The sequence below is a fragment of the Oncorhynchus gorbuscha genome, unplaced genomic scaffold (assembly GCF_021184085.1).
Source record: "Oncorhynchus gorbuscha isolate QuinsamMale2020 ecotype Even-year unplaced genomic scaffold, OgorEven_v1.0 Un_scaffold_103:::fragment_4:::debris, whole genome shotgun sequence".
In the NCBI taxonomy this organism is placed as follows: Eukaryota; Metazoa; Chordata; class Actinopteri; order Salmoniformes; family Salmonidae; genus Oncorhynchus; species Oncorhynchus gorbuscha.
This window is the reverse complement of record NW_025744397.1, coordinates 43,889-66,067: the sequence shown is the minus strand read 5'-3', so window position 1 is coordinate 66,067 and position 22,179 is coordinate 43,889. Positions and strand designations below refer to the sequence as shown.

Below are 22,179 nucleotides of genomic sequence, written 5' to 3'. Positions count from 1 at the left end.
CCAGGGCATGGTTGAGGGAATGTTCTTACCCACCTTTCTGTATTCACTAGTGTGTAATTTAGCCATGAACTATTCTCAGGAAGTGACAGTATAGCAGAGAACCCAGTTAACATTTTAAAGTAGGAAAATGCCTAACTTAAATGCTGCTCCCATGCTTTATTCCTGCACCAACATAAATGTTAACATCTAACTTGTGTCTGCAGAACCGTAAGAACGACGAAGCTGGGTATGAGAAGATGCTGAAACTGCGGAGGGATCTGAGCCGAGCCGTCACTATTCTGGAGATGATTAAGAGGAGGGAGAAGAGCAAGAGAGAGCTGCTCCACCTCACCCTGGAGATTGTAGAGAAGAGGTGATTTATATTTTTATCTTTTATTCATATGAATGAGGGAGACTGAGGTCATCACCGTGAGAAAAGAATGGATAACTTTGTAATCAAAACCCCACCATTTCTCTCTGGGATTTAGTTAATGGATTTTTCTGCTGTTGTGGATTATGAATGAATTGTCCCCGAAATCAATGAAACTGTTATTTTCTCCGCGATTGTAGCAGACTATGAACTGAAACGTTTTTTAATTTATTTTTTACAAACCGGCCATTTTTTTTTTTTTTTTAAACCGGCCATTTTGTATCTGTGGCAATCTGCAGTAGCCTGTCTGGTTGATTAAAACTGCTATGTTTGTTCAAAAAAAGATGTGCTAATACCCATCATACAGGAAGCGTCCCAAATGGCACCTTATTCCCTAGTACTCTATGGGCCCTGGTCAAAAGTAGTGCACAGGATAGGGAATATGGGAAGCATCCTGTATGGTGGTATTAGCATGTTTTTTTTTTAAGGAGACAGGCTCTGCTGCTCATTAATTGGCAACATCGTTCAGTGCTCTGTTTTGCATGCATTATCAAATAGAGTTCACCTTATTTTTGCAGTAAGGTCGAAGCAATGATCTCATTGCCTTGACTCGTTACACTGCTGCCCATTAAAAAAGAATGGCATCGTCAGCACAGAATGGAATAGAATAAGCTAGGTTTACTGTTGGTTAGTTGCGTATTATATTTCTTAATACTTATTTTGGGGGTTGTTGTTCCCTTGTGGAGCAGTCTATAATGCGTGCCAAATGGCAGCCTATTTCCTATATAGTGCTACTTTTGAAGAAGGCACATTGGGCTCTGGACAAAAGTAGTGCACTATATCGGAAAAAGGGTGCCATTTGGGACTTAATTATCCAAATATCACGTATTAGAATGGAATAGATTTCATCTGAAAGTAGCTGTCACTGACTTCAGACTCTGATTTGTAGTGCTTCTGATTTGTAGTGACATTGCAATTTCCGCCTGTTATCAGCCTGGTGGTTCCTTTTATTCCTATGGTTTTATTTTTACTTAGTGATATTGGGATATTCTATTTTTGATGGGAGATGTTTTGCACTCATGCTAAAAGGTGTGACAGTGGCATGGCAGAGACACAGGTAGCTAACTTCCTTCACTGTACTTTCCTGGTCATTTTCTCAAATTTAGAAATGGTGTAGCCTATCCACATCTAGTAACCCGCAGGTGCAGAGTATGAAAAGTGAAGTCATAAAAAAAGATGGCACACTTTTATTGTGCAATGTTTTTGACCCAAAACGGTCTTTCTCCGAGTCTTTCTTAATCAAGCCCCCTTTATCTCCGTATGTCTTTCCCAGGAACGGTATGCCTGACTACGGCAGTGAGGTGATGGCTGAGGCCCTGGCCCAGAGGGCTCTGGTGAAGCCAATCTACACGATACCCATCATTCCCCTCTCCAACAGCAACCAGTACCGCCACCAAGACCACATAGACATGAAGGACTACAAAACGAAGGTAAGAGACACGGGGCATAAAATGTACTTTTTTGTCCACCAGCCAAGAAAATTAGACCAACTGTTTAGCCTGTGTGCAACGCTTCTAAAAATGAATTTTTCACTCAGCTCTTCACACGTGCATAACCCCCAGCCAGGCAGGCAGTGTTGCAGCTCGAGGAAGGCTATATAGAATTTGAAGTTTAATGTTGTGCAATTATTTTACCAGCTATGAACCAGAACTGAAAATTATATAAAAACAGCAACTGCAGCATTTTATTTTACGATATACAGTTGAAGTTGGAGGTTTACGTACACTGGAGTCATTAAAACTAGTTTTTCAAACAGTTTCACAAATTTCTTGTTAACAAACTATAGTTTTGGCAAGTCGTTTAGGACATCTACTTTGTGCATGACACAAGCAATTTTTCCATCAATTGTTTACAGATTATTTAACTTATAATTCAATGTATCACAATTCCAGTGAGTCAGAAGTCTACATACACTAAGTAGACTGTGCTTTTTAACAGCTTGGAAAATTCCAGAAAATGTCATGGCTTTAGAAGCTTCTGATAGGCTAATTGAGTCAATTGGAGTTGTACTTGTGGATGTATTTCAAGGCCTAACTTCAAACTCAGTGCCTCTTTACTTGATATCATGGGAAAATCAAAAGAAATCACGCCCAAAAGTTGTAGACCTCCACAAGTCTGGTTCATCTTTGGGAACAATTTCCAAATGCCTGAAGGTACCACGTTCATCTGTGCAAACAATTGCACTGAAGTATAAACACAATGGGACCATGCAACCGTCATAACATTCAGGAAGGAGACGTGTTCTGTCTCCTAGAGATGAACGTACTTTGGTGCGAATAGTGCAAATCAATTCCAGAACAACAGCAACGTTATCTATATCCACAGTAAAACAAGTTCTATATCGACATAACCTGAAAGGCCGCTCAGCATGGAAGAAGCCACTGCTCCAAAAGCGCCATAAAAAAGCCAGACTACAGTTTGCAATTGCACATGGGGACAAAGATCGTGCTTTTTGGACAAATGTCCGCTGGCCTGATGAAACAAAATAGAACCGTTTGGCCATAATAACCATTGTTATGTTTGGAGGAAAAGGAGGAGGCTTGCAAGCCGAAGAACGACATCCCAACCGTGAAGCACGGAGTTGACAGCATCGTGTTGTGGGGGTGCTTTGCTGCAGGAGGGACTGGTGCACTTCACAAAATAGATGGCATGACGAGGACGGAAAAGTATGTGGATATATTGAAGCAACATCTCAAGACATCAGTTAAAGTTAACGCTTGGGTCTTCCAAATGGACAATGACCCCAAGCATACTTCCAAAGTTGTGTCAAAATGGCTTAATGACAACAAAACCAAGGTATTGGTGTGGCCATCACAAAGCCCTGATCTAATCCCATAGAAAATTTGTGGGCAGAACTGAAAAAGCATGTGCGAGCAAGGAGGCCTACAAACCAGACTGTTACACCAGCTCTGTCAGTAGGAATGGGCCAAAATTCACCCAACTTATTGTGGTTAGATTGTGGAAGGGTCTACCTGAAACGTTTGACCGAAGTTAAATAATTTAAAGGCAATGCTACTAAGTACTAATTGAGTGTACGTACACTTCTGACCCACTGGGAATGTGATGAAAGAAATAAAGCTGAAATCATTCTCTACTTTTATTCTGACATTTCACATTCTTAAAATAGTGGTAATCCTAACTGACCCAAGATAAGGAATTTTTACAAGGATTAAATGTCAGGAATTGTGATAAACTGAGTAAATGTATTTGGCTGAGGTGTATGTAAACTTCTGACTTCAACTGTAAATGTGGTCATACTTTACTACTTTTATTCACAAATGCAAGTGAATTACTCACACGGTGGAGCCCTGACCACCCGACAGCGTGGCTGGTGAAATAGACACCTTACCTTCCCAATGCCAAAATTGACCCGGAGGTGGCAGTGTTCATTTTAGGCCCTCAAGATGCAGATGTTCCCATAGTTGTTGAATTGATAAGGAGACTGAAAAGCATTATGGCATCTTCAGTAACAGCTTTACTATTCTGAACAAAAACATGAACGCAACCATGTCAGATTTCTGACATTTGCGTTATTTCATACAAGGAAATCAGTCAATTGAAACGCATAAATTAGGCCCTAATCTATGAATTTCACACGACTGGGAATGCAGATATGCATCTGTTGGTCACAGATATCTTAACATCAGAGGTAGGGGTTTTGCTCAGAATACCAGTCAGTATCTGCCGTGACCACCATTTGCCACTTGCAGCATGGCACCTCTCCTTTGCATAGAGTTTATTGTGGCCGGTGGAATGTTATCCCACTTTTAGACGGCTGTGCAAAGTTACTGGATATTGTCAGGAACTGGACGCTGTTGTACACGTCAATCCAGAGCATCCCAAACATGCTTGATGGGTGACATGTCTGAGTATGTAGGCCATGAAAGAACTGGGACATTTTCAGCTTCCAGGAATTGTGTACAGAGCCGTGCGACCATAACATGCTGAAACATGAGGTGTTGGCGGCGGATAAATGGCACGACAATGGGCCTCAGGATCTCATCAATTCAGGGCACTCTACCAAATAGCTCATTTGAAACCACTTGTCAGAGGAAGAATTAATCTCAGCTTTGTTTTTGTGAGTCACAGGGGTAGGGGATTTGTGTGTGTGTGTGAAAGGGAAGGTGCACACAACACTGAAGATTAGAAGGAGAAGATACCAAAAAGACAACATGAGAACAAGAGGATGTAAACGCTTATAAAAAATACTTGCTTCATGCGATACAGACATTTTGGAAATAATTCAATATATTGCCCAGCCCCAAGGTACATATCGAATCATCTTGAAATTGAAAGATGCACATCCCTACTACTTATCACTGGGTGATGAGCGACTCTATTGTTTCTATCCCACCCTCATCCGTTGATGTAACGCTGACCCTCCACATTCCGAGTCCAAACCCCGCTGTCCCTTTGCTTTCGTCCTTCCATTGTTTTGACTTATGACACACCCTGCTCCCCCGTATTGTAGCATTTCTCCCTGCCTTTTCCCCCTTGGGTTGAAGGAGAGTTCAGTTCACTAACCCTCAGCAGTGGTGTGTGTGTGGGTGGGTCTGGTCAGGGAGAGGCACCATCCGTCTGGGCAGAAGGATATGGCACATGCCTCGCCCACCATCTGCATATCAATGAGCCTTACCTCCCTACACTTCTGTTTCTAAATGGTTCTCCCCATCACAGCACCACCTCTAAGAAATTCTACAGGGCTCAGACACATTTCTGTTGCTCGTGAATTAAATGGACCATTAATTAGTCTTCTATATTCTTCCAGCCAGAGAAAACTGAAGTGGTCCGAATGAAGAGGAAGTACGAGAAGAAGCCTAAGATTCCTCTGCTCTCTGCACCCCAACACTCTGGCCCCTCTGTGTTCAACCCCAAGGACCTCAACCAGTACGACTTCCCCAGCTCTGACGACGAACCCTTTTCCCAGGTGAACTCATAAATAACACTGCTGGTGGCGATGAGTGATGCGTCCTAAATGGCTCCATATACCTTATTGATTTACTGTTTACGAAATGGGATGCCATTTAGGGCATAGATGATGGTAGTGAAGGCGATGGTGTTAAGTATCGGTCTGTATTTGGTGGTAGTAGTAGCTGCTGCAGTAGTAGTAGTAGCTGTAGTTGTAGAACTAGTAGTGGTAGAAGTAGAACTAGTAGTGGTAGAAGAAGAACAAGTAGTGGTAGAAGAAGAACTAGTAGTGGTAGAAGAAGAACTAGTAGTAGTGGTAGAAGAAGAACTAGTAAATGGCATATATTATTATTTATTATAGTGGTGGTAGAAGAAGAACTAGTAGTGGTGGTAGAAGAAGAACTAGTAGTGGTGGTAGAAGAAGAACTAGTAGTGGTGGTAGAAGAAGAACTAGTAGTGGTGGTAGAAGAAGAACTAGTAGTGGTGGTAGAAGAAGAACTAGTAGTGGTGGTAGAAGAAGAACTAGTGGTGGTGGTAGAAGAAGAACTAGTGGTGGTGGTAGAAGAAGAACTAGTGGTGGTGGTAGAAGAAGAACTAGTGGTGGTGGTAGAAGAAGAACTAGTGGTGGTGGTAGAAGAAGAACTAGTAGTGGTGGTAGAAGAAGAACTAGTAGTGGTGGTAGAAGAAGAACTAGTAGTGGTGGTAGAAGAAGAACTAGTAGTGGTGGTAGAAGAAGAACTAGTAGTGGTGGTAGAAGAACTAGTAGTGGTGGTGGAGGAAGAACTAGTGGTGGTGGAGGAAGAACTAGTGGTGGTGGAGGAAGAACTAGTGGTGGTGGAGGAAGAACTGGTGGTGGTGGAGGAAGAACTGGTGGTGGTGGAGGAAGAACTGGTGGTGGTGGAGGAAGAACTGGTGGTGGTGGAGGAAGAACTGGTGGTGGTGGAGGAAGAACTGGTGGTGGTGGAGGAAGAACTGGTGGTGGTGGAGGAAGAACTGGTGGTGGTGGAGGAAGAACTGGTGGTGGTGGAGGAAGAACTGGTGGTGGTGGAGGAAGAACTGGTGGTGGTGGAGGAAGAACTGGTGGTGGTGGAGGAAGAAAAACTGGTGGTGGTGGAAGAAAGTAGTAGTAGTGGTGGTGGAAGAAACTAGTAGTAGTGGTGGTGGAAGAAACTAGTAGTAGTGGTGGTGGAGGAAGAAGTAGTAGTGGTAGTGGTGGTGGAGGTGGAAGTAGTGGTGGTGGAAGAAGAAGTGGTGGTGGTGGTGGAAGAAGAAGAAGAACTAGAATCTCTAGTAGTGGTAGAATAACTAAGTTGGGGACATGATCACAATCGTGGCTGTTGTCTAGGTAGCCAGCCACATTGTTCTTATGGTCTCTGCCTCTTAATGTAACTCACCCATTCCCCCTCTGCGTTTATGTTTAGATCCATTCATGTTCCTCGGAGGCAGAGGAGGAGAATGACCCAGATGGCTGCTTTGTGTTCCGGAGGAAGGCCGGCTGTCAGTACTATGCTGTGAGTAGAGTAGCTGCCTGCCCTCCTGTAACTCAACTGCTCTATTTATAGCCCTTACGGCGCTCTCTCGGACGGCCAGCCACACACAGCCAGGGTTGCCACTGGTCCTGCTGCTTTTTTATCTTCCACATTCTGCTGGCCACACCAATGCCCTTCTGACGGAGCTTTCCTCCTTTGTCTCGAACTATCTTCTCTCGCTCTCCTCTCTCTCCCTGTCTCAGTCTCGCCTGGACCAGAGTGGTAACTGGCCATGGGTCAGCCCGTCGGAGGGCGGTTTGGGGGACCCTCGTTTCCGCTACTGTCTCACGTCTCTAACGGTACCCCGGCGCTGCGTAGGGTTGGCACGGCGGCGCACGGGCAGAGGGGGCAGGTGAGTTCAGGCGCCCTTATTGCTCCCTAATTTGTGTCCTAGATGGCACCCTATTCCAAATGTAATGCTGCACTTTTGAGTTCAGGTCTATTTAGGACAGGGAGTTCCCAACCTTTTTTCCTCTAGGGCCCCAACTCACGTTTGACAAAATTGTTGTTTGAAACACATTTGCTGCAATTCTATGTAATTTAACAAGACTCATTACACTTTTTCAATTCAATTATGATGATGATAATAATATACATGGATAAAGAAATTAAAATCTGGACCCTATTTCCTCGAACATTATTCCGCTATCAAATGTTTTATGGTCATTTACATGAACCTTCTTTGTAACTATACGTATTCTCTGGTACAGAAAGTGATTTGAACAATTGACGGCGACAGTCACACATTGTATTGTATAAGATTACTTTCCAAGCAAAGTCCAATAATCCAAATTTGTAGCTCGGCGTCTGAATTTTAGAGGTATTCCGGATGTGCATCAGTTGAATCTTCCTCTTTTTTAATGCTTGTTTCTAGCCTAAACCATCGTGGTTTAATGTGTCGTTTTAGATTGAAATAAACAATCGTTTTTAAATGTATTTTTACAATTATTGTTACCCTTCAAATCAAGGGAAGTCCCTCCCTTGATTTCGGAACCTCTGGTTTAGGAGATTACGTTTAGCTGGCGACTGTTTCTCGTGCGTGCCCACACGAGAGATATTGGAATCAACTATCAGGTATTTGAGGAAGGCTAGAACTATAGTACCCTCATAGTGTGATATGCAATTACAGCTGCAAAATGTAATCACACTTATACCAGCTGCCTGGGGTTCTGAATATATATCCAGAACTTACCGTCTTGTGTTTTAGGAAGATGAGTCTATAACTGCATCCCAAATGTAACACTATTCCCTATACAGTGTACTACTTTTGACCAAATGGCAACCTATTTTCCACCAATGGTCCTCCCTCAAAAGTAATGCACTATGTAGGGAATAGGGTGCCGCATCAGTCTTATCAATAAAGTGATTTAGGGTATGTTAACAGTTAGCCGCCAAAAAGACATGTTTATGGGTTGATTTGCGTTATTTCGTTTAATTAAATACTGTAGGTGTCAGAATTTAACATCTGGTCACTCATAAAACTGGAACAGTGTCACGTTCCAAAAAATGTACAATGAGTTTAGTTAGAAAGTGACTTGTGTTTAACGTCAATTAATGGCTTATAGTGTCTAGTGGAGTTGTTCCCAAACTGAGGGGATCCACCACCATCAGTCTGCTGCTCTCTCCCTCCACTGAGACCGACCATCAGATGCAGGCACCATCAGCTCAGTAATATTAAAGCCATTTAAAAATGGCTTTTTAAAAAATGTTATTACCTTGACTAGCCGGTACCCCCCTCATCATTGATATTTTGTTAACAAATATATATATATATATATATATTTAGAAAAGTACATGTTTTACTTTAGTTTATTTAGTAAATATATTCTTAACTCTATTTTCTTTAAAAGTGCATTGTTGGTTAAGGGCTTGTAAGTAAGCATTTCACGCTAAAGTCTACGCCTGTTTGTTTTCGGCGCATGTGACATACATTTTTTTTTAAATGTATACTCAGCTGTGCGACATGTAATACAACAACGGATCTATTACTGGTGTGATCATATAGCCTAACTCAAATGTTGAAATGTGTACAGTACCAGTCAAAAGTTTGGACATACCTACTCATTCCAGGGTTTTTCTTCATTTTTACTATTTTCTATATTGTAGAAATATAGCAACGGCGTCAAAACTATGAAATAACACGCATGGAATCATCTGGTAACCAAAAAAGTGTTAAACATATCTAAATATATTTGAGCTTCTTCAAAGTAACGAAACTGACTCATGAAGACCGCCACAGGAAAGGAAGACAGTTACCTCTTCTGCAGAGGATAAGTTAATTAGTTAACTGCTCCTCAGATTGCAGCCCAAATAAATGCTTCACATAGCTCAAGTAACAGACACATCTCAACATTAACTGTTCAGAGGAGACGGTGTGAATCAGGCCTTCATGGTTGAATTGCTTCAAAGAAACCACTACTAAAGGCCACTAATAATAATAAGAGACTTGCTTGGGTCATGAAACAAGAGCAATGGAGATTAGACCGGTGGAAAACTGTCCTTTGGTTCCAACCACCGTGTCTTTGAGACACAATCACCCAATTGAGATGGTTTTGGATGTTGGACCACAGAGTGAAGGACAAGCAACCAACAAGTGCTCAGCATATGTGGTAACTCATTCAACACTGTTGAAAAAGCATTCCAGGTGAACCTAGTTGAGAGAATGCCAAGAGTGTGCAAAGCTGTCATCAAGCCACTTTCAATGCAACATACTGAAACAAAACAAACTATGCAAGAGATTTTGTTGTCGGCAGAACGGTTCGGAGTTGGATTCTACACAGACCTTTGCGGCATGAACAACCTGCAGTTGGAGAATATGCTTATATACCATTGCCATATGTGGATCTGTGCTATTTACTCTGAACTGGACTGTTTACGACATGAGTAGATGCTCCTGTTTTAAGGTTAAAGCGTGTTCTGCGTGTAGTCATTTGCGCACATTTTGTTCATATCCTTTGCTAGTTAGTGAGTTATTAGCCAGGTAATTTATAGTTGGCTATAGGGGAGTAAGTGATTTCCCAAGAAAGCACAAAATGTGTACCTTTCTAGACATCTTTGAAACGCAAGTCAGGTAAAGAGCTTTATTTATTTTAATATGGGTCAGTGTTGTATTTTGAGACGGGCTTGAATAAGCTAAGTAGCCAATAGGGAGAGAGTAGTATAATTTCTGATTCTCTAATAATGGTATGGGAATAATGTGGTTTATTTTAAGTGGTTTCTTGCATCAAACACAACCTATTCAGTTGTCCCTTTTTTCTGAAGCACAAGTGGATAAACAAGTTTTTCTTTTTTTATTCAAAAGTCTGATGGAAAGCCTACATTGAAAACCACACATTGGCTGCTACTATAGGTTGAATTATAGAACAGCTATTTCCATGTTACTATGTTATGGGATTCATTTTCTCCAGAGTTTTTGATGGTAAGCCTACGTTATGATGAAATAGCCACAGTAGCCTACATGGCCACTGTTAAAACTGTAACTTAAAGTGGGTATAGCCACAGTGATCATAGTAAATGTGTGTTGGAAGTTGCACAGAATTTTCACAAGCTCACGTTTGTGCTCAGCAGACCTGAAATTTGCTCAGTGCCGGAAACAATTAGATGGATACATTGCTACTCCCCCAGACAAAAAATACACTACATGACCAAAAGTATGTGGACACTTCCTCGCCGAACATCTCATTCCAAAATCATGGGCGTTAATATGGAATTGGTCCCCCTTTTGCTGCTGTAATATCCTCTACTCTTCTGGGAAGGCTTTCCATTAGATGTTGGAACATGCATGGACTTGCTTCCATTCAGCCATGAGCATTAATGAGGTTGGGCACTGATGTTGGGTGATCAGGCCTGACTCCCAGTTGGCATTCCAATTCATCCCAAAGGTGTTCGATGGGTTTGAGTGAGATCAGGGCTCTGTGCAGGCCAGTCAAGTTCTTCCATACTGATCTCGACAAACCATTTCTACGTAGACCTCGCTTTGTGCACAATGACATTGTCATGCTGAAACAGGAAAGGGCCTTCCACAAACTGCCACAAAGTTGGAAGCACAGAATCATCTAGAATGTCATTGTATGCTGTAGCATACTTTGAGCCGTGTAGCATACTTTTAGCCATGTAGAGTATATATTTTTTTTAAGAAACTCTGTCCGGCTTTCAACTTACTCTTGAAAGTTGTAATAGTAGGATGCACAAGGTGCAATTTTGAAATTGGGTAGACCATAACCAGTTTTCATCTTGCCATGTCAGTCAGTGCACACCTTAGCGAGCTATTTATAACTTGTCAGAAATGTCCAGATCAACTGGCCCATGTCAGATAACGTTTTTAGCTACGTTTTTTAGCCCATAGATTTTTAATGTTTGCGTCGCTTAAATATCATATGAATACACATTAGACATGACTCTCCACCAACAAGAGGGGTGTTGTTCATTAACAGTACTTGTGCCTATAGAAATAGATGTGGTGTCTGCGCATGCATGATATGTTCCCTGTTGCTGGAGGGGGACCTGAGTGGAAGTTTGAACACCTGGTCTCTACAACCAGAGCGGAGACACGTTACTAAGGGACGCAGACTGTAGCAGCCAGTGTTGCAGACTATTTTTCAGATAATCACTAAATGACGTTTTGCCGTTGCCCCGATGATGCCACAGCACCAATTTGCCTTGCTGAAGCCCAACTGCGGTCCCCTCACCTGGCACCCCCCCCTCAGCTTGTGCTTCTTTACCCGTGTGTGTGCCGTTGCTGTGACATCTGTTTCATAGACAGCTTTTCCCACTCTCGTTTGCAGCAGAATTGAGTGGGGAAACTCGCAAAATGTTTTCAAAACCATAGAAATCCTCTGTCAAAACTCTCCAAAGGCAACCTATCCTAATTCTTGCATGTTTAGATTTCCTATCTTTCTCTTGCATGTTCAGATTTCCCCACTAAGTTTCTAACGGAGATGTTTATCTCTGTCACATGAACCTGCTTGCACCAGGTGCATCTTTTTTAGAACACTGTTTTCCCACACTGTCGGAAATGCAATGTATTACATTGTCTACTTCATAACAGTAGTTTAGTTGCATGTTTAATAATGAGAAAATAGACTAGCTATTGTCAAGTTTTTTTTTTAGCTAGTTATGAAAAATATTCATTCCTTGTACCCATGCGTAGTTTTTTGGGGTTGTCGCATAATTTTACTGGAACTAGTTTAACCATTTGTTAACCTGTCAATGGGGGTCGCTTAGTAGGCAACAAAATTGACTGTAATTTGCGTCCCGACTGTGATTTGTAAAGAGTGTCTTAATGATTATGTTTCAGGCTGTTACTGGACAGAGCACACACAGACCTGGACAGCATTTTCCACAGCCTGGACTCGGACCCCGAAACCGAACCACTTCAAGACTCATCTTCCACAAGCTCTCCTCTCCGCAACGTAGAGCCAGCCAGTACCTCAGACGCCAATACCTCAGACCGAACCAATACTTCCAACAACCACCACCCCTCCTCCATCCCCTCTTTGTCGTCATCTGTGGACCTCAGTGAGATTCTTTTGAACATTAAGTCGTGCCGCTGGAGGCACTTTAGGCCTCGGACACTATCCCATCACCCCCTGGGTGGAGGCGACATCTCACGCTATAGAGGATTTAACCGGACTACATCCTCGGGACATAGCAAGCTCCTTGGGAGTGGAGTTAACACCCGACCCTGCACTGGCCCTGGAGCTACCCCCGTCACCGGTGAGTTAGTCCACTGTCCTGTGCTGGAGCACTCATCCCTACCTAAGGAGATTTATGCTAGTATTCAGGCATCAGGTAGCCTGCTTGAGAGTACTGAGTACTTTGTTTCTGTCACTCACTACTTTGCTTTACGCAATGCAGGTATAGGCCTAGCGGTGCATGCTAATTTGCTTCTGATTCCTGAATGTAAATGGGATTGACCCCAGCCCTGTGATGGGGTGTGTTTCTGACATTCTGTTTTGACTTTTAAATATAACGAATAGTAGAGACAACCTGATCCTAGATTAGCGTTCCTACTCTGAGATGCTTTTGATCCAGGGCCCATACGACTTTGGTATATAAAAAAAATGTGCACAATAAGGGGAAAGGGGTGCCGCATTCCACCCTCTTGCATTAGGGCACTATGTCGATGTTATGCAGGATACACATTCTCTTTTTAGAAATTATCTTTAGATTGTAAAGAGTTTGTCAGGCAGGTAAAGGAGGTGGTTGTTTTGACCTTGTTACACGATCATAATCTCTTGAATAGTTTTTCTGTTCTGGAAGAGCTATGAAGGTTTAGTGGGAAAAATCTGAATTCAGCAGGTATTGAGTGTGTGTGGTGAGGGGTGTAATTGTAAAATTTCTCCATGACTTGAATTGTGAGCTGCCATATTTTCATTGACCGTGTGTGCGTGCGTGCGCGCATGTCTGTTGCGGCGACCTTATTACTGTCACAGCACCAGCGGTCATGAGTCATGACCGTAATCTCCTTTTGTGCACTCTGGTTGTGTTGGGAATACGCAAATCGCTAAAGACCATCAATTCGCTAATGGCCTGGTTCTCAGGGCTCTATATTTCCCGCTAACCACTGACATCAATGCACATGCAATCGAAAATCACATCTAACTTTAAAACGCACTGATTGATCAATTTGAAGAAAGAGAAGTTCAACAGGTTGTAACTGAGTAACTGAGTATAACATGGTTTTTGGGGATGTTTCGAAGCCTAACGCAACAAAATGGACATCACTTCATAAATTGATTGATTTAATTCCAAACATCCATAGGCATGTTGGAGTTTGTGCATAGGCCTATATATGAGCCCAAGCCTGGGGGGAAACACTTTTTTTAAATTATTTTTTTATAATGATTGTGACATACAATATATTTGTATTTAGCTGCACCAGACAGGATGCTCTTGCCAGCATACTTGGCGTGCAACATGTATGCTGTGGCGTGTATGGGCTTCAGGCAGAAGTCTTCATGCTTTTTGATGTGTTTCAGAACTACAGTTTCCTCTGATTGGCGCAACAGTGAAGTGGGCAGGGCAGTACAGATTTCTTCTGTTACATCTGCAAGCAGAGTCTGAACATCAGACAGGATGGCATTGTCTCCCTCAATCCGTGCAATGATTACTGCTATGGGTTTCAGGAGTTTCTGGCTGCTTACCACTCTCCCAAAATACATCATCCAGGAGGATCCTCTTGATGGGGCTGTCCATATAGGCAGATTGTGATGTGGCCATTTCTAAGAAACTCAGGTATTTCTGGGCAGCTTCAATGTAGTGCTCTTATTCTTCTCACTTTGCTTCGTGGGGTAGATTGCTGCTTTAACTTGATGACCCTTCACATACCTAACCATTTCCTTGGCTCTCTCTCCATGGTTTTCAGTGCCATGGTGTCCTTGAGGAGCAGATTCAATGCATGAGCAGCATAGCCAATGGGTGTGATGTGAGGGTAGGACTCCATCCACTTTAGACCAAGCAACCTTCATGTTCACAGCAGTGCAAGTACCTTCTGTGGTCCAAGGGCATTGACTGCCTTCAGTTTACCAGCTTATCTGCAATGTAGAGACCGTCCGTGTCTGTTGTCCCTTGTGTCTATGCTCTTGTAGAATACTGGTTGAGGGGTGGAGATGTGGTTAATTATTCCTTGCCCACAAACATTCAACTCCCCATCAGAGATGATTGCAATACAGTCTGCATTCTCTATGATTTGCTTAACATTCACTTGAACTCTGTTGAACTCTGCATCCAGCAAATGAGTAGATGGAGCATGTCTGGTTGGAGGGGTTTATGTTGGATGATGAACATTGTGATATCTCTTCCAATACACATTGCCTGTGAGCATCAAAGGTGAACCTGTTGCATACACAGCTCGAGCAAGACATTCATCAGCATTTCTCTGACTACGTTCCTCCATTGAGTCAAAAAATCTTCTGATTCCAGGAGGACCATGAGCTGTTGCTATCGATAAGGTGTCTGATTCATAATTTTTACCTTGATTAGGAGGAGGGACTTATGTCAGTGGTTGCTTGTTGTGAGCACTGAGGGGACTTTATGCACTAGGCCATATGATTCTGCGTCTTTGTTGCGTTCTAAACATATGATTTGACACAGTATTTGCAAATTTACAGCTTTTCCCTATACCTTAGCTGCAGTGAAATGTCGCCACACATCAGATAGTGCCTGTGGCATTTTCCTGTGAAGATTAGGGGGGGAAATTGTTTTTTAAAAACTCATACAATTCCATGTACATATAAATAGTTAGATTAAACAACTTCTTTGTAAGATAAATCTTTTAAAATTAAACGTATGGAAACCGGTGAATTAACACTCACATGGTAGCAAAAACTAACTAGCAGAAATTGTTAACAAGTTAGAAATTATTTAACCTGCCTAGGACTGGGGTTTCATTAGCGGAATGAATGAAATTGCAGGGCGCCAAATACAAATCAACAGAAATCTCATAAATAAAATTTTTAGGCACCATTTTAAAGATAAAATTCTTGTTAATCCAGAAATCTCCACAAAAGATTGTTAGGTCACCACCAAGTCACAGGGAAAACCCCTGCCATTTTTTTCTGCCAGACAGGAGTCACAAAAAGCACAAATAGAGAAAATGAGTCACTAACCTTTGATCTTCATCAGATGACACGCATAGGACTTCATGTTACATAATACATGTATGTTTTGTTCGATAATGTGCATATTTATATCCAAAAATCTGTTTACATTGGCGTGTTACGTGCAGTAATGTTTTGATTCCAAAACATACGGTGATTTAGCAGAAATAATCATAATACACATTGATAATTGAATATACAAGTGTTATTCACAGAATTAAAGACTTCTCTTTAACCTCTTGCTTCTACCTGGCACGCAGGCGTCTCATCTAGAGCTCTGGAAATGCAAATGCGCTACGCTAAATGCTAATAGTATTAGTTAAAACTCAAACGTTCATTAAAATACACATGCAGGGTATTGAATTAAAGCTACACTCGTTGTGAATCCACTGTGTCAGATTTTTTTTTTAACTTTGTGGAAAAAGCATAATCTGAGTACGACACTCAGAGCCCAATCCAGCCAAAGAAATATCCGCCATGTTCCTTTGTCTTTAGAAATGAAAATGAACAGAGCTCACGTGACTAAACTCAAGGCATTCTGCCAGACCCCTGATTCAAACAGCTCTTATTCGCTCCCCCCTTCACAGTAGAAGCATCAAACAAGATTCTGAAGACTGTTGACATCTAGTGGAAGCATTGGGAAGTGCAATCGGACCAAAGGTACACTGTATATTGGATAGGCAATCACTTGAAAAGACCTCAGATTTTCCACTTCCTGGTTGGATTTTTCTCAGGTTTCCCCTGCCATATGAGTTATGTTATACTCACAGACATCGTTCAAACAGTTTTAGAAACTTCAGTGTTTTCTATCCAAATCTACTAATACTATGCGTATCCTAGCTTCTGGGCCTGAGTAGCAGGCAGTTTACTTTGGGCACACTTTTCAACCGGATGTGAAAATAGCGCCCCCAAGCCATATGAAGTTAATATGAAGTGGAAAATGCCAATGGAAAACACTGCTAGAAGTTAGGCCTGGGCTACCTGGCCTATATATAAATGTGCCCAACCGGAGTTGTCTGATTTGAGTTTTAACTGCCCATCACTAATGAGCTGTGGCGCTTCTCAGTAATTCAGATCTGCAAAGGGGAGGAGGAGGGTCGCAAAGTTTTTTTTTTTAATTCTGGTTATCTTGATCTCTGGCTCCCTCAACTCATTTGTCTTAATTAATTTTTTACCCTAGCACTACACAGCTCATTCAAATAATCAACTAATCATCAAGCTTTGGGGAAACGCTGACAAATGTGTCTATATATGAAAAATGCATGCTTAAAAATATCTACCAATCATTTGGTTGAAAGGACAGACTACTCTTGGTCAACAGATGTGTTTTAAAGTTTGGGACAGCCCTAATTCATACAATGAATTGCTTCCTTATTAGAATACATTAATTCCTGTTCTCCTGGCTCAGGTGTTGTATAAATGTCATTGTGTAGATAGATTCAGAAGTGGTGCTGGGGTGTCAGGGTCATTGGCTATAGAGTAGAGGGGGAGTCTGCTGCATACTGCAGTGTCTCAAGCTAGAATATTGGCTTGATTGGAGTTTAACTGTGATGGTCATGTTAGTGTCTAAAGGTCAGAATATACCTCACAGGAATGTACGTTTTAGAATGCTGTTTGATGTCAGAAAGCTCAAATGTGTGTGTTCTTTTCATACCCCCTTGTGTTGTGCTAGGCCAGGCATTAAACTGCATTACAATTTTGGCGAGGCATTTTTTGCCGTGTGAGCATTGCTGTGTTTTTGTTCACCTTGTCAGCTTTTGATGTCACTAGGCGGATTTGTGTTCGCGTAGGTTATGTTCTGGCAATTCAGTGGCTTTGACACCTGTTTTGCTTAGATAAAAGGATAACCTTAGGAAGGAGTTCATAGCTAACCTGGTTTTTCTCCTGATGAAGCAATCTTCAGGCTCAATTGTTCCGAAGGATGTATTTGTATGGACTCAGTCAAGTCAAAACTTTGACATAGTGACCTGATTAGATATTACATGCCCCATCTCAAACCCCACCTGGAATCTGGAAAGATTTACTCCCAAAGCAGAGCGGCTGGTTAAGTGTAGGATGTGTATTGAGAATGTATTTTAGATAATGGAGTGGCTACGATAGAGTTTCTGTATCCCAATTTTCCCAGGATAAAAATAGATATTTCTGAGCATTTTTTCCCCGTAGCAGAGTGCCCACTCCGCTGCCACTCCCCCCTCTGATTGCCTTCGTTCATGGGTTGGCCTTTCAACTTCGTGTTTTAAAACTGTTAGAACTATTGCATTCCGTGCCTCAGTAAGTATAAGCACCATTTCATGTTTGTTCTTCAGGAGGAGAGTAGGCTAAAGGCAGCTATTTATATGTTTTACACAAAATACATTATTGACATGTTTGTACAAACAGGCAGTCGAGTGATTTCATGTTCTTCTTAGCTGACGAGTTACATGCAGCTATTTACTCTGGCCAGAATATCAGCATATATTGCGACGCAAAACAAACTCATTGTCACACACTTTTTACCGGTCGGTATACACGCTCAGCTGCCTAGAACGTTCGGCTGCCCAGAGGTGGAAATCAGCAAGACCCACACAGACCTGCTCTCACTTGGAGCCAATGCCAGACCACTGGTACTTCACACCAGCTTGGTGAAGATATTGAATGTTGATCTAGATGACAAGCTACAAGGTCAGTCAGCCTTGAAGGAGGCGATAAGACTAAACGTTTTGTATATATGGGAGTGGCATATAGCCTACTGTGTGCACTGTGCAGGTATTTCTTTGATTTATCTATGACCGGTGGAGAGGGATAGGATCTGCATATTACCTCAACTCTTCATTATACTGTGTGTATAACCCTTGTGTGTTATAACACTGTTGTCCTGTATTTGTGTAGCGTTCACAGCAGAGCAGTACCAGCAGCACCAGGAGCAGCTGGCCCTGATGCAGAAACAGCAGCTGGAGCAGATTCAACATCAGCAACAGACACAGCCCAACACAGACACATCCTCTACTACTACTACATCCACAGCAACACCACCCAACACACAGGTCAGACACCACTCCTTTACACACACCACACACAAAGCTCCAAAATAGCCCTGTTGATGTGTATTTCACCCAGCCTTTCCCCTACCATTGTAAAGGCTTGGCAGCCCCCCCTCTAGCCCCTCCATAAAATATATTAGGGGAAACACTGCTATCATTCCTTTTGAGCATTTTATTTCTTCAATGGTATGTAGAATGTCTGACTTGGTCTCTTTGTCCTCCCTCCCCTCCAGTGTATAATCTCTAAGACATTAGACTCGGCCAGCGCCCAGTTTGCTGCCTCTGCCCTGGTGACCACGGACCAGCTGATGGCCTTCAAGGAGGAGGGGGTTCTGGGAAGTGGAGTCAACGGGGTCCTCCCAGGCTCAGGTGAGCAGCACTGCTGATCTGTCATTCACTTCATAGCAAATGAAATAAATGAGACTGGGGAGTTAAATGTTAGTAATTTTAGCAGACACTCTTATCCAGAGTGACTTAGTCGGCCACTTATCAGTCATTGCAAGTGTTCAATTGAGGAAGTGTTCAATGTATCTCTTGTAAATGTATTTTGTCTTTCCCCATCTCTCTCAGGAGTGTACAAGAGCTTACACCTGGCCAGCACCACCCACCACCCTAACAGCAACCAGACTCTCACCCCTCCTCCATCAACCCCCACCTTCCTCCAGCCCTCGTCCAACCACTCCTCTACCTCTCCGTCCCCTGTCACGGCCTCTTCTCTCACATTCCCTCCCAATGCCCATCACACCCACCTGGGTAATAATGCTGCAAACACCTCCCCCACCACCACTCAGGTCCTGATTGCGAATAACATCCGTCTGAGCGTTCTCCCCTCATCCTCCTCCCCTGCCCTCCCCAGCCTGGGCGGCACCACCACACGCCACATACCCAGGGCCCTGGGAGCCGTGCCCTCCTCTGCCTTAAAGATGGCTGCCAACACCAACTGTCAGATGCCCAACAATGTCACCGGGGCTTCTACCATGGACATAGGATCCAGGTGAGAGAAGTTGACATTCTCTGACTGATGTACTATGTATGTCTCGCAAGTGGTACCCCATTCTCTGTAGTGCACTACATTTCACCACAGCCCTTTGGGAAATGGTCAAAAGTAGTGTACTTTATATTGAATCTGGTGCCATGTCTTGATTGCCTAATGTCATGCCTAAGCCATGTGTCTAGTGGGAGCTGTGTATTATAACAAAAAGTTTGACACTGTTTGTATTCCTCCTCCAGAGATAATCACAATCAAGACAAGCCAGCTCTAAACAGTATAACTGACAACACAGTGGCCATGGAGGTGACGTAGCATAGTGGTGGTGGTGCAGCTAGCTGCCATGACAGGCAGCCCCAACACTACCCAACCCTCTGCTGCACAACCAGTTATTTGCTTAGAGTCTGCTGCTACCCTCTGAGTTCACTCTTTAGGTGCTGTGCACCGTAGCATTGGGAATGCAAATAGGGCAGCAGGGGGGACTCCACACACAACGGACTACATACGTAGTACGGACAGACACGTTTCCACGGCAACTGTGGGAATGTATTGTTGCAATTCTCATCTCATGCTTTTTTAAATATTTGTTTTGTTTTTGTATTCGTTAATGAGTAAAAATTGACATCTTGTAAAATATGAATATGGCAAAATAGTATCTGTACTTTAACTACATATTTGTAATACCCCCTTGTATATACGTTACTTGAATACAGAAACTTATTCATTTGTGATGTTTTGCACTTGGGAATGAAAAGAAAAAAGCGATCAACTATAATGAAAGTTTCAAATTAAGACGTTTCATCACTTGCATGTTGCAGAGCCTGCTGTTATCTATTTATTGTGCTGTGTTTACAGTTTTTTTATTTTGTTTATTTGTACACTGTACCTTCATTGGTTCCTGTGCTGTAGTAAATGTTAGGTAGCTACGGACTCCTGGGTATTTTGTATATTGTGAACACAAAGCAGGTTTTCCCCCTTTTGGGTCCCTGTACTTCTTTGGATCATATGGAATTCAATAGTGACATAGAGACTCTTTGGGGATGAGGGGAGCCAGAGGAGAAGGTCGGCTTTGGTTCACTTTACTTCGTGTGGTTATATCTCTTCCCGGTATCTTCCATTTACATTGTTATCCCAATACAAGTAACAAAACTAGGGATGAAGTCTCTTCCCTGCTGCTTCTGATTCAAAGCACTATTTTTCTTTTTTCTAATGATTTGATTGATATTTAATGCTGCTTTTGTATAATTTGTCCCAAGTTTTCATGCAATGGTATCTCTCCCCCCTCTCACAATTCATTTCTTTTGTAAACAGAATTGTTATTTTTGTATTTCTTGTGGTAAAAAAATGATTAAGCTTCTTCGTATTGAAAGACTTCATTATTTTGTTAATTGTTCATGCATAGGTTATAAGGGCGGTGAATGACAGTTAAAATTGCTGTACGTGTATCATCATTCCAATTTCTGACAAGAAAAATCTTGAAGGGGGTTAGCTAATTGAGAAAGGGTGCGTTTCTCTTTTCTCCCCAGAAGGATGCAAGGCCAAAAACCACAAGTATCGGGTGCCTTCCCTTGGGGAACTATGTGTTCTCTTCTGTGAAGAGTAGGGCACAAAGACAGTGCTGCTAGTAGTACTTGTCTCTGTCGTCACAATCTGAATACCCAGTCCAATGGCAGGATTTATCCTTGACGTTTTCTTGTCCCACCTGGAGGCTGAAAAAAATATATATTTTTGCGTGAAAAAAAGTGACCGAACTCTCACGATAAAATCAGACAATAAAGCCCAGGGCATTATGTGGATTATGTGGCTCGCTGTCTTTTGTTGGTTGAATGTCGTGTGTGGGTGTGTAAGCTAAAAATCTATATCTGAATAAAAAAATTGACATTTTGAAACTACTCATGTCATACAGTGGTGTGTGTGGGTGTGGGTGTGGGTATTGGTGTTGGTATTGGAGTAATGGTATTGTTTGGAGGTGCCATGAGGTTTGGAGGTGCTCTCAGGTGTATGAAATCGAACACACCCATGCCATCTCCATAGACAAACATTGACAGTAGAATGGCCTTACTGATGTGGCACCGTCATAGGATGCCACTTTTCCGACAAGTCAGTTTGTCAAATTTCTGCCCTGCTAGAGCTGCCCCTGTCGACTGTATGTGCTGTTATTGTGAAGTAGGAACGTCTAGGAGCAACAACGGCTCAGCCACAAAGTTGTTAGCCACACAAGCTCACAAAATGGGACCGCCGAGTGCTCTAGCGCGTAAAAATCATCTGTCCTCTGCAATACTCACGACCAAGTTCCGAACGCCCCTGGAAGCAACTTCAGCACAATAACTGTCATGAGCTGGGTTTCCATGGCCGAGCAGCCTAAGAACACGATGCGTGATGCCAAGCATCGGCTGGAGTGGTGTAAAGTTCGCCGCCATTGGACTCTGGAGCAGAGGAAAAGCGTTTTCTGGAGTGATGAATCAGCTTCACCAAAGAATGAATCTGGGTTTGGCGAATGCCAGGAGAACACTACCTACCCGAATGCGTAGTACCAACTAAAGTTTGGTGGATGAGGAATAATTGTCTGGGGCTGTTCATGGTTTTGGCTAGAGCATACAATGACATTCTAGACAATTCTGTGCTTCCAACTTCGTGGCAACAGTTTGGGGAAAGCCCTTTCCTTTTTTAGCATGACAATGCTCCTGTGCACACATACAGAAATGGGTTCTATCGATCTGTGTGG

At 42.6% G+C, this 22,179-nt stretch overlaps 1 protein-coding gene across 2 annotated transcripts in view; it reads left to right on the top strand.

Annotated features, from left to right (window-relative positions):
• Positions 1-21,250, top strand: part of LOC124016886 (enhancer of polycomb homolog 1-like) — a 48,896-nt gene extending 27,646 nt beyond the window's left edge. For both annotated transcript variants that reach the window (XM_046332228.1, XM_046332229.1), the window contains 10 exons: positions 204-352; positions 1,683-1,839; positions 5,178-5,336; positions 6,739-6,828; positions 7,050-7,198; positions 12,143-12,561; positions 18,315-18,469; positions 18,700-18,835; positions 19,037-19,460; positions 19,697-21,250. In XM_046332228.1, coding sequence (XP_046188184.1) covers positions 204-352; positions 1,683-1,839; positions 5,178-5,336; positions 6,739-6,828; positions 7,050-7,198; positions 12,143-12,561; positions 18,315-18,469; positions 18,700-18,835; positions 19,037-19,460; positions 19,697-19,769 — 1,911 coding nt within the window. In that variant the 3' untranslated portion in view covers positions 19,770-21,250. The remainder of the gene's footprint in view (positions 1-203; positions 353-1,682; positions 1,840-5,177; positions 5,337-6,738; positions 6,829-7,049; positions 7,199-12,142; positions 12,562-18,314; positions 18,470-18,699; positions 18,836-19,036; positions 19,461-19,696) is intronic.
• Positions 21,251-22,179: the final 929 nt, after the last annotated feature.